The 13,072-nt window shown below is 38.0% G+C and overlaps 1 protein-coding gene across 4 annotated transcripts in view; it reads right to left on the bottom strand.

Annotated features, from left to right (window-relative positions):
- GNE (glucosamine (UDP-N-acetyl)-2-epimerase/N-acetylmannosamine kinase) overlaps window positions 1-13,072 on the bottom strand; it is a 42,821-nt gene that overhangs the window by 15,300 nt on the left and 14,449 nt on the right. For all 4 annotated transcript variants that reach the window (XM_072727931.1, XM_072727934.1, XM_072727933.1 and 1 more), the window contains exons 3-5: window positions 6,663-7,114; window positions 3,208-3,360; window positions 866-1,078 (exon numbers count right to left, since the gene is read on the bottom strand). In XM_072727931.1, the coding sequence (XP_072584032.1) occupies window positions 866-1,078; window positions 3,208-3,360; window positions 6,663-7,114 (818 nt within the window). The remainder of the gene's footprint in view (window positions 1-865; window positions 1,079-3,207; window positions 3,361-6,662; window positions 7,115-13,072) is intronic.

Here is a 13,072-nt window from a genome sequence, read left to right as displayed (position 1 = left end):
TCTTAATGAATGAAGTTGAGAGAATTTCCATTCAATGGTATTTTCAATGGTGAAGTAGGGAACAAGTATGTTGTGAATGAAAGGGAAGAAGACCTAAGGATAGTGGAAAATAGGGTAGCAATTATGAACAGAGAAAGAGCAAAGATAGAACTAACTTCTTTGATTCTAGTCCAGTTTTTTGTCCAAAAGTACATACACTTTTCCATTAGCTATAGAAATATATTTGCATGGATACTATTAGAACTTGGACTAAATTTTAAGAATAAGATCTAGCTCAGTTAGCAAATTCATTAATAATAATCCTTCTTACACTTTAGTTATTAAGGGGACATCTTGTTTAGAATTTCTATGCTCTCAAGTACTCATTAAAGGCACTCTACTGTACCCACAAATGAAAGATTAGCATTCATATAACACATTCAATCACTGTATCTTAAACACAGCCATCAAGGACCATAATCAGCTAAGAAACTCTTCGCTCTGACATTAGAGACAATAAAAATGTTAAGTGGAGCCCTAAAAAAATTTGGTAATCACTTTGTGCTATTTATAGATTTTAGGCTACAAATGGTCATTAACCTCATTCATGCACTTGTTCATAAAAATACATGCCAGCACTGATACATGCAAGCCTTGTAATAATTCAAATATATGATTTTTTAAAAGTCACAGATGCATGAAGGGGAGCCCATTTTTAATGCCTCCCTCCTCACACTTTCCTAGTTTCTGCCTAATAAGCGAGGCATAGCTGCTAATCTGATTGATCAGACAGCAGGACGGTGACCACACTGTGTTCACCACAGGGCAGGAGCCACTGATTCCAGATATATTTCTAGTCAACTGAGACACAAACTGAGGTAAATACCTGTTTCTCTTCCAATCTGACGTGTTCCTAGATTGATCACAGGTGTTCCAAAAGCTCCAACCTCTCGTACTCCACAGCTGCTGTTCCCAATCATACAACCTGCATGAGCAACCAACTGTATAAACTGGTCAAATGGGACATGTTTAACTGCACGGAAATTGGGATGATGCTCGATGCCTTTCTTCCGCATCACTCGAACCATCTCTTTGCTCCCTGTGAAAATGAAACGAACCACCTGTTAAATGGTTTATAAGATAAAGAAACCATTTTCATTGGCAAATAAGCCCCACTTAAATCACCCTATAAATATTCACAATGGTTATGAGGGAGAGAGTAATTTTAATTACTGATCTTTCCAGGAATGATGAATATCTAAAATGGCTGGTCAGCCCTCTGCTTCAACTCATCTAGGCACTTTAAACAGCAGCAGTTGGGATTTTTCAAACAGCACTCAGCAAAGTAAATATCTTTTATTAATGCCCCAATAAAAGCTTTACCTTAAACAGCAATTTAGAGGTTCAAGACAGGCCAAGAGTCTAAGATGGGAGTTACTAAACTGAAAGGTCTAGGGCTCCACACACCAAGCTGATCAGAGAGCCTCTGCATCAGCTCTGCTCATGCCTTAACAAGAGCTCAACGGGATACCACTCCCACTTGGGTCTAAGCTCCAAGAAAATACATGTAGATTCTGATACACTATAGCTGATATTTTATTTCAAATGCATGATTTTTTAAAATTTTACAGCTGTGGGGGGGCGGAAGCAATATTTAAGGCCTCTCTGCTTGCCTCTACTCACTCTTGCCTAGTGACCACCTAGAAGAAAGACAAGGTTGCTAATCAAGACTGGATAGGCAGTAGGACAGAGAACACAGACTACACCATGTTACCACACTGTTCACCAGTGGGTAGGAGTTACTGACTTAAGAGAAGCTGGGCATGTTCTTCTCTCTTTTTAAGCTTTCTCTATGAGGCAAGGTAGGTAACAGACTTGGGGTAAACCTCCTTACAGCAGGCCTAGCCGCCTCCCTCTATGCCCAGTTCTGTCAGAGTATGCCAAGTCATCAACTATAATTATTGTAGTATCTGGTATACCAGAAGATGCTACTATTCCAAGATTCAGATTTGGGCTCAAAGAAGGCTTTCTCTGGCCTTAAGACTAAACCAGACACTCCTCCTATTCTCCAGCATTGGGGAATTGGGCCCTACACCACATAATGATAAAGGAATGCCATGATTCTTATTTCCCTATTGCTCCTTATATGTATTTTATCAAAAGCCCTGTGAGGAGGAAACATGAGTAGCAGACATGATTTAGATATTCCTGGGACCCTTTGCTTTTCTAGGGTCTGACCTCTCTAATTCTAAAGTGTATACAATCAGGAAAGTGGTCTTAAAATGGAGTATCACTGACAATGAATATTGAATGAGAGATCTATAACTACATTACCAAATGTTTACAGAAAATTGAAAGGATTAGAAGAATCAATATTAAAGTTTTTGAAATAATAGCATATTACCTGGATAGAACCTGGGTTGGGAGTTCTTAATTTCTTTTTTCCAACTAATATCCTACTTTTTTTCCCCTAAAAGATTATTCAAGAGACACTAAGAGAGGGATACTTTCAGAGTAAGATGGTGACATCTTGGTATTGCAGAGAAGGATCCTACCTCCTTCTTCAAAAAATGCCTAAAAGCTCAGCAATGAGTGGTGTCAGCTAAACCAGTCATTGAAAACTCTGCAGTGTCAGGCCCTGCTTTGCATTTCTCATTTCTATTTCATCTTCCCATTAACCTGCTGAAGGTCTCACCAGCACCAAAGGCTACTACTACCATCTACCAGTAGGCAGTCAACCAGGTCAGGCTTGAGGATGAATTGGTTGGGGACTCCAGCTCTCAACTGCCTATGCTCAAGACTAAGGCATATCTAATATAAATAAGTTAGAGAACAAGAAATAACAATAGTGGCTGTTTTACAGCACTCACTAAAATCACGACTTTCCTAGAAACACCCTTTGACCTTCTACCATTAGTGTCCTTTAGCTACTGCATTTTCTCATTAGTGGAAACTGGAGAGAAGAGACTAAATTTGGAACTACAGGGAGATTGAAGATATTTTTTGTAGTATTTCTTTCCTCTTCAGTTTCTAATAAACTTGGCGCAAAAAAAAATCACAAACTTCAATCTATTACAACAACTTGGTGATCCCCTAACAATTAGAATGCATTTCAAACTAAAATGGCTTCAATGACAAGATAAGCAAGATAGGAGGGGCAGTCAAAAGAAGACATAATAGAAACATAAAAATCAGAAAAGTAGGTGGCATAACTTCATTTTCAATTACCTGCGTCAATGTTTGGAAACAGAACTAGAGTCCGCTTGTTAAATGAGATAAGTGCATCCAATGTTAATTCAAACATTTTTATGGAATGCTTAATGTCAGTGGTCACAGGGTGTTGTAGCGCAACAATGTAATCTTTAGATTTTACATCATCACCTGTTTAAAGAAAATCAAACCACACTGCTTCATTAGTTAAGAACCTTAAAAAGGAAGAAGCAGATTCTAAAAAGCAAGACCCCAAAGTCTGTGCTTAAAAATTCTAAGGAAAAAAAAAGTTTGTCACATTCCAGGCAGAGTATCTGAATATAGGATCAAATGGTAAAAACTTACAGGAACAAGTCCAAGAATCCAGCAAAGTTAACATTTTACAAAGGCACTTGCTACCATAGTCACTAGAATGTGTGCTTTAAAATCCAAAATATTTCAAACCATTAGAAAAATGTAAATCTTCCCCATTTCTAACCAGTGTTCCTAATGAATTATCAGCAACATTAATGAACTGATGAATCTCAAGATTACTTTAATGCATAGCTAACATAACTAAGAGAACAAGAAATAACAGTAATACCTATTTCCCTGCAGTGCGTAGGATCCTTACCTTCCTGGAGACACCCTTCCATCTTCTAAGGTTTATGTCTCTTGGGTACTGCATTTTCTCATTGGTGGGGACTGGAAGGAAGAGGCTAAACATGAAGCCTCTTGCTCCTCAATGTGCAACTTCTGACATCACCTGCTTTGTCTCACCCAGCCCTTATATACAGCCCTTTCTATTAAGGTATCAAACTTTTGTTTCATGTTGTAAAGTTCTCTATTTACTGTGATATTTCTTTCATTATTAGGAATTTAAGTCTTTTTAACTTTTTTTTTTTTTAAGAGAGGGAGGGGGAGAGGGAAATCTTAAGCAGACTCCATGCCCAGTGCAGAGCCATACACAGGGCTCAATCTCAAGACCATGACTTAAGCTGAAATCAAGAGTCAGACACACACACACACACACACAAAAAAAAGAGTCAGACACTTAACCAACTGAGCCACTCAAGTGCCCCAAGTCTTTTTAATTTTGCTAATATTTTTACTACGACTGTTATTTATTCATGTTCTGATGATGAAGCTACATTCTAAATGGCCTACCTAACCCCATTCTTCCTATAAGCAGAATGATACCATCAAAAGGTGCAGGTGGAGAAGCAGTTACACGTTTTGTACAAAACATTATTGCTTGGACTCACTGTCTTCTTTTCCACTGTCTTAAAAAAAAAATCTAGTTTTGCTATTTTGTCATCCTTCTTTTCATAAAGAGACTGCTGAAATGGTTCCAAATAGAACCGTAAGCTCCACAAGTACAATCCTGCCACATTTTGCTTTCTAAGGGTTATTTTCTATTCATTACAAGTTTTCCAGAAATACAAAGTTTTTCAGAATCCGTCTAGAGCAAACAGTACAATCAAAATGCAAGAGTGTTTACTTAGAAGCATACTAAAAGGAGGGGCACCTGAATGGTTCAGTCAGTTAAGTGTCTGCCTTCAGCTCAGGTCATGATCCCGGGGTCCTGGGATAGAGCCCCACATCAGGCTCCCTGTTCAGTGGGGAGTCTGCTTCTCCCTCTCCCTCTGGCCTTCCCACCCCCAGCTCATGCTCTCTCTCTCAAATAAATAAGCAAAACCTTTTTTTTTTTTTTTTTAAGCATACAAAAAGGTGTCTGAAGTGATAGAATTTGTTCCATTGGCATTATCTAGACAGGCTCCTTGATAACTAGTATCTGTCCAAGGGTAAGATACACATAGAATGGATTAACTCAGTAGGAAAGCCCTATTCCCTTTCCTATCCTAATGTGCTCTAGGTTAAAAATATACACAATCACAAGGCACTTGGGTGGCTGGGTCAGTTGAGCTCTTTATTTTGTCTCAAGTCATGATCTCATGGGTTGTGGGATCAAGCCCCACAGTGGGCTCTGCACCCAGTGGGCAGTCTGCTTGAGGATTGTCTCCCTCTGCCCCTCCCCCCACTTGCTAAAAAAAAAAAAAATACATATACACAATCACTAAATCAATTTTGTTTAAAGATTTTGTTTATTTATTCATGAGAGACACAGAGAGAAAGAGAAGCAGAGACACAGGCAGAGGGAGAAGCAGGCTCCCTGCAGGGAGCCTGATGTGGGACTCCATCCCAGGACCCCAGGATCACACCCCGGGCTGAAGGCAGGTGCTAAACCGCTGAGCCACCCAGGGATCCCCCAATTTTTTTTAAGTAGGCTCCACACCCAGTGTGGAGTCCAACACAGGGCTTGAACTCACAACTCTGAGATCAAGGTGCCCCACTAAGTCAATTTCCTATTCATTAATTTCACTATACTATAAATCTACCTCTTAAAAAAGTCCTAAATGTCTAACTAGAAGACTGGTCTTGATTTGCCCTCTAGATAGTACTCTCACTATAAATTAACCAGTTGACATTCTATTTATAAAACTATTCTTTAGCAAAAAAAAAAAAAAAAAAAAAAAAAAAAAACTATTCTTTGTCTCTTATTTTAAAAAAAAGGAATTTCCAGTAAGCTAGATCATTGATTAGTGAAGATATCAGAACTTAAGGCTATTTGCAGGGATACTCCCAATGGTACAACTATGACTTTTGCTTTAATTATAATCAATATCGCTATATTAATAAATACTTACAGCTTACTGCTTTTAACATTATCTGAGTATAATGAATCTCATATGAAAGACATTAAAGTTAAAAATAGTTCTTTCAGGGATGCCTGGGTGGCACACTCAGTTAAGCATCCAACCCTTGGTTTCAGCTCAGGTCATGATCTCAAAATCATGGGATCAAGCTCTGCATCAGGCTCTGTGCTCAGCATGGAGTCTGCTTGGGATTCTCTCTTCCTTACCCTCTGCCCCTTGCCCCTCCCCCACCTTGCCCTCTCTATCAAATAAATAAATCTTCTTTAATCTTCTTTAAAAAAAAGTCTTTTATATTGCACTAAAAAACAAAATACAGGAAAACAAAAACCAAAACACCTATAACTCTACTTGCCAGAAGTAAATACTATAAATGATTTGGCATACATACTTCCTAACCTTTTCATTATAATTTTATTAAAATGGCATATTATACATATAATTTTATAGCTTGTTTCTCCCCCATTTTTTGTTATATCAGAATCTGTCCTTGTAACTAAATACTCATCCATAGCATATTTAATGGTTTAAAATTATTCCATTCTATAAATTATAGCACAGATTGAAAAAATTCAATCTGCATTAAGACTATTCCACAGAAAAAGTGAGTCTCAGAGAGGTGAAGTCATACCATAGGGGGAGATCTATGAACTAAAACTTTAGCCTTCTGAATTCTGATGGAATATTCTATCTATGGAATATTCTATAGTTTCTGAAAAAACTGAAACATACACAAACTGAAAAAAACAACCATTAGACTACATAAAGTTTGATACATACCTAACCACATCCGAATGATGCTCATGTAGTCTTTGTTCTTGGCAGAGAGAAGTTTGTCATAGGAAGGGCAGCCTGCCAGAAGGATGCGATCATGGTCCTCACACATGGATATCAGGTGTTGCTCTGCACTTCGGGTGCAGCACACATGATAATGAGCCAGTTTTGTGATGGCATGTCTGATAGAATCATCAATGGTCCCACTGACTTCCCCACCTTCAATGTGAAGGATTCGGATATTCATCAAGGCAGCAGATGTAGCCAGAGCCAGGGCATCAAATCTGTCTCCATGAACAATCATGATATCAGGCTTCAAACGATTAAGGACATCTGGTAGCTTTACTAGGGCCAAGCCTACTGATTCTACCATGGCTGCCTCATCTTCCCCTCTCACAATTGTGTGTAGCCTGGTATTAATGTCAAAGTCATCTTGTTCAATCATGCGGTATGTGTTCCTAAAGCAGAAGAGAAATAAAGATGTGAGAGCCTGTTCTTCAACATAGGGCCATAAAAGCATATGAAAAACACAGTCTAATGTCAACCCTGAAGAGAAAAATATTTTATAAAATTTGCTTGTTAAAATAGACAAACTGAAGTATAACTTAGACTTATACTTTTGTTTAGTATAACAAAAACTAAAAAGCACAAATCATAAATGTACAGATCACCTGATTCTTTTACATGAATACATGTAAAGAATACATTTTTTGGGGGGGGAATCCCTGGGTGGCTCAGCGGTTTAGTGCCTGCCTTTGGCCCGGGGCGCGATCCTGGAGTCCTGGGATCGAGTCCCACGTCAGGCTCCCTGCATGGAGCCTGCTTCTCCCTCTGCCTGTGTCTCCGCCTCTCTCTATATATATATACTCTCATGAATAAATAAATAAAATCTTTAAAAAAAAAAAAAAAGAAAACATTCTTTTACATGAATCTGTGGCCACCATCCAGATCAAGTAATAAGACATCCAACACCTGCAAAATCTCACTAGTGCCCTGGTCAATCCAGATAAACACCTGAAGGAGAATTTTTTTTTATTAAAACAGAGACCAAAGTTTTGGAGATTGACTTTCTCTTTTCATAAATTCTTTTTAAAAGACATATGCTACCTAATTTAAAAAAGTTACCTATAAAAGCAAAATGCATTTTTTAACAAAAAAAAAAAACAAAAAACAACAAGGGAATCAGGATACCTGACATGTCACTATACTATGAATTTCTGAATGATGGAAATGATCTTCTGAATTTGTACTGTAACATTTATGCAACATAATTCTGAGTGGGGTGTAAATGTAGGTTTTACAGCATCAAATTGGCTATAAAGGGGTGCCTGGTGGCTCAGTCAGTTAAGCAGCCAGCTGCTGGCTTTGGCTCAGGTCAAAATCTGAGTCCTGGAATAGAGAGCCCAGAGTCTGGCTCCCCACTCAGCAGGAAGTTTGCTCCCTCTCTCTCTGCCCCTCCCCCTGCACTCTCTCTCTCAAATTAAAAAAAAAAAAAATTTAATGACAAAATTGGCTATGAAATGCAATTTCAAGTCTGTTTCATGCTTCAATTTCGAAACCTACCACTCAGTATTATCAGTGTAAATGATGTTGATTTTTTTCTAGCCATTTTATGTATATCTTAACATGGTTGAGAACACAATTTTATAATGTTTAATCCATTTCATACAATATTTTCCCAGATCATGAAAGATTCTTTACATACATCATTTTACATCTTATGGATGTTCTAGTAGTCATTTTATAGATTTCTTGGTATTTTCCCAAAACTACCATGTTGTCTCTGAACAGACAATCTTTGTGACTTTTTGTCTATTTCTTGCTCTACTGCACTGCCTGTTATGTCTAGCACAAGCTGAAGAGAAGTGGTGAAAGCAAAAATCCTTACCTTGCTTGCTATCTTAGGGGGGAAGCTTACTTTTTGTGTTAGTTACAGGTTTTTTCACTGCTGGCCTTTATCAGATTGTGGAATTTTCCTTCTATTCAAAGTCGGCTATGAGTTTTTATCATAACTGATTTAATTTTGTCAAATGATTTTTGACATCTGTTGAGATGTTAAAATATAACACTGATTCTCAAATGTTATATATCCATCTTGATTTCCTGAGATAAATCCACTTAGTCATGATGTATTATGTTTTTTATATTGCTGGATGTGACTTAATGACTTAATGTTTTTAATTTTATGTCTATGTTTATAAGGGATACTAGTCTGGACTTTTTTTCTTACATCTTTGTCAGGTTTTATTATCAAGATTATGATTTTTTTTTTTTTTTTTTTTTTTTTTTAGATTTTATTTATTTGAGAGAGCAAGCACAAGCAGCAGTGGGGTAGGGGCAGAGGGAAAAGCAGACTCCCCACTGAGCAGGGGGCTCAATACAAGGCTCCTTCCCAGGACCCCTGGACCATGACCCGAGCCAAAAGCAGACACTTAACCAAGCCACCTGGGTGCCCCAAGATTATGTCAACTTTATATAATAATCTGGGAAAATTCCTTGCTTTTTTCTAAAAGAGTTTCTGTAGGATTGAAGTTATTTCCAAACAAAGGGGAAAAAAGACAAACCAAGAAGCAGACTTTTTTTTTTTTTAAGATTTATTTATCTTAGGGGCACCTGGATGGCTCAGTTGGATAAGCATCTGCCTTAGGCACTACTTGAGGTCCCAGGATCCCGGGATTAAGCCTCTCATTGGGCTCCCTGCTCAGTGGGGAGCCTGTCTCTCCATCTCCCCATTTGTGCTCTCTCTCGCTATCTGCCTCCTTCTCAAATAAATAAAATCTTAAAAAAAATATTTTAGAGGGTGAGAAATGAGAGAGAGCAGGGAGGAGGGGTAGCAGGAGAGGGAGAGAGAAACAAGCAGACTCCACAATGAGTGCAGAGCCCAACACGGACTCAATCCCCCAACCTTGAGATCATGACCTGAGGTCACAACCTGAGCCAAAACAAAGAGTGAGATGCTTAATCAACTGTGCCATCCAGGTGCCCCAAGAAGCAGACTCTTAACTGCAGAGACTGATAGTTATCAGAGGGGAGTGGGGGAGGGATGGGGGTGAAATAGATCAGGGGACTAAAGAGTACACTTACCATAACAAGCACTGAATAATGTATTGTTGAATCACTATTTTGTGCATGTGAAACTAATATAACACTGTATGTTAACTATACATGAAATAAACTTAAAAACTTAAAAAGAGGGCAGCTTGGGTGGCTCAGCAGTTTAGTGCCGCCTTCAGCCCAGGGTGTGATCCTGGAGACCTAGGATCAAGTCCCATATCGGGCTCCCTGCATGGAGCCTGCTTCTCCCTCTGCCTGTGTCTCTGCCTCTCTCTCTCTCTCTCTCTCTCTCTGTGTGTGTGTCTCATGAATAAATAAAAATAAAATCTTAAAAAAAAACTTAAAAAGATTGGTGTTATTTCTTAAATGTTTGATATCACTTATGAATTCTAACATCTTTTTTATGGGAGATTTGTGCAAAATTCTTTTTATAGGAAGTGTCTGATAATGAATTCAATTTCTTTGATACAGTGCTATAGAGATTTTCTATTCTATATTGGTTTGGTAGGCAGTGTTTTTTCAAGGACTTTGTCCATTTTATATAAATTGATTACCAATTTTATTGGCCTAATATTCTTTTAATGACTATAAGATCAGTAGTGATATCTTCTCTGTCATCTTATATTGGTAATCCATGTTCTCTGTTTCTTAAACTGTTAGGAATTTGTCAACTTAATATTTTTATAAATAATTGCTTAATCTACTTTTATGTTTCATTGATTTCCACTCTTCATCGTTTCCTTCCTTCTACTTATTTAGGGGTTTTCTCATCTTGTTCTTGTTTAATAAAGTGAAAACAGACGACTGATTCCAAACTTCTTCTTTTTAACCAAAGTATTTAAAGGTAAAAATTTCCTCCAAGCACTCCTTCATCTGTACCCACAAATTTTGATATATTAATATTATTCAGTTTAAAAGATTTTCTAATTTCCCTTAGAATTTGTTTGGTCCATGGGCTTAGAACTCAACAGTAAAACAACTTTTTTTTTTTAGAGAGCATGCACACACATGTGGCAGGGGTGGAGGCACAGAGGCAAAAGGAGAATCTCAGACTGCAATGCCCAGCGAGGAGCCTAACAATGGGGCTTGATCTCACAACCCTAAGAACATGACCTGAGCTGAAATTAAGAATCAGATGCCTAACTGAGCCACCCAGGCACCTATTTATTTATTTTTTAAAAAATTTTTTAACAATCTGATTTAAAAATGAGCTAATGACCTTAACAGACAGCTCACCAAAAATGATGTAAAATCAGCAAATAAGCATATGAAAAGATGCTCCATATGTCATCATGGAAATGTAAACTAAAACAGATACTGCTATACACCTATTAGAATGGCCAAAATCAGAACACTGATATCACCAAATGCTAACAAGAACAGTGGAGCAACAGGTACACTCACTCATTGCTGGTGCAAATACAAAATGATACAGCCACTCTGGAAGACAGCTCAGTGGTTTCTTCTAAAACTAAACATATTCTTACCATACAAGCCAGCAATCAGGATCCTTTTAGCTTCTCAAAGAAGCTAAAAACTTATGTCCACACAAAAATCTGCAAAATGGATGCTTACAGCAGCTTTATGCCCAAACTTGGAAGTAACGAGGATGCCCTTGAGTAGATAAATGGATAAACAAACTACAGTACATCCAGAAAATGGATTATCATTCAGTGCTAAAAAGAGAGGACTATCAAGACATAGAAATACATGGAGACTTAAATGCATATTACTAAGTGAAAAAAAAAAAACAATCTGAAGTGGCTACATACAACATGATTCCAACTATATGACATTCTGGAAAAGGCAAATCTATGGAGATGGTAAGACCTATGGAGATGGTTATAGAACACATTTTTAGGGCAGTGAAACAATCCTGATACTATAATGGTAGATACAAGTCATCATACATTCATCCAAACATACAGAATTTAGGGATGCCTGGGTGGCTCAGTGGTTAAGCGTCTGCCTTTGGCTCAGGACATGATCCCAGGGTCTGGGACCAAGTTCCGGATCGGGGTCCTTGCAGGGAGCCTGCTTCTCCCTCTGCCTATGTTTCTGCCTCTGTTTCTCATGAATGAAATCTTAAAAAAAAAAAAAAAAAAATACAGAATTTACACCACTAAGGGGCACCTGGGTTACTCAGTCAGTTAAGCATCCAACTCTTGATTTCAGCTCAGGTCATGATGTCAGGGTCGTGAGACTGAGCCCATTGGGTTCAACACTGCATGTACAGCCTGCTTAGGATCTCTCTCCCTCTGTCCCTTCCCCTACTCAAGTGCACACTTGCATGTATGCATGCGCACACACACTCTCTCACTCGCTCTTAAAAAAAGGGGGGGGGGGTGAGGGACCTGTGTGACTCAGTCAGTTAAGCATCTGCTGTCCGCTTAGGCTATGATCTCAAGGTCCTAGGATTGAGACCCACATTGGGCTCCCTATTCCGCATAGAGTCTGCTTCTCCCTTTCTCTCTCCTTCTTTGCCCTGCTCATGCTTGTGCTGTCTCAAATAAATAAATAAATAAATAAAATCTTTAAAAAAAAATTTATACCACCAAGTCAAGCTGTAATATAAACTATGGACTTTGGATAATAATGATGTGTCACTATAGGTTCCACTGTAAAAAAAATGTACCCCTTGAGGTGGAAGGCTTACATTAATAATGGGAGAGGCTATGCATGTGTGGAAGCAGAGAGGTATATAGGGTAACCTCTGTACCTTCTGCTCAATTTTGCTGTAGACCTAAAACAACTCATATGAAATAAATGAACAACTGAGTTTCTTTCTTTTTTTTTTTTAATTAATTTTTATTGGTGTTCAATTTACCAACATACAGAAAAACCCCCAGTGCTCATCCCGTCAAGTGTCCACCTCAGTGCCCGTCACCCATTCCCCTCCAACACCCGCCCTCCTCCCCTTCCACCACCCCTAGTTCGTTTCCTCGAGTTAGGAGTCTTTATGTTTTGTCTCCCTTCCTGATATTTCCCAACATTTCTTTTCCCTTCCTTTATATTCCCTTTCACTATTATTTATATTCCCCAAATGAATGAGAGTTTCTAACTAGTCTATTGTTACTTATTTGATTTCCTTTTTTCATTCAGTTCTTAAGAGCATAAGAATGATGTTTTAAAAAAAAAAACTATCCAACTAGTTGAAATAGAGGGTAGCTTATTTGTTTTAATGTCTTTGAAATATAGATAATACATTCACATGGTTTAAAATTTAAATACTAAAGTTTCTTCAGTGAAAAGGCTACCTTCTCACTTTTGTTTCCCAGTCATTCAGTTCCTCACCCAGAAGCAACCAACTTTTGTTAGGATATACTTTTTTTTTTTTTTTTAAGATTTTATTTATTTATGAG

Source organism: Vulpes vulpes, chromosome 12, assembly GCF_048418805.1.
Source record: "Vulpes vulpes isolate BD-2025 chromosome 12, VulVul3, whole genome shotgun sequence".
Classification (NCBI taxonomy): Eukaryota; Metazoa; Chordata; class Mammalia; order Carnivora; family Canidae; genus Vulpes; species Vulpes vulpes.
Note: the sequence above shows the minus strand (reverse complement) of the source record. Positions and strands in the feature narration are given on the sequence as shown.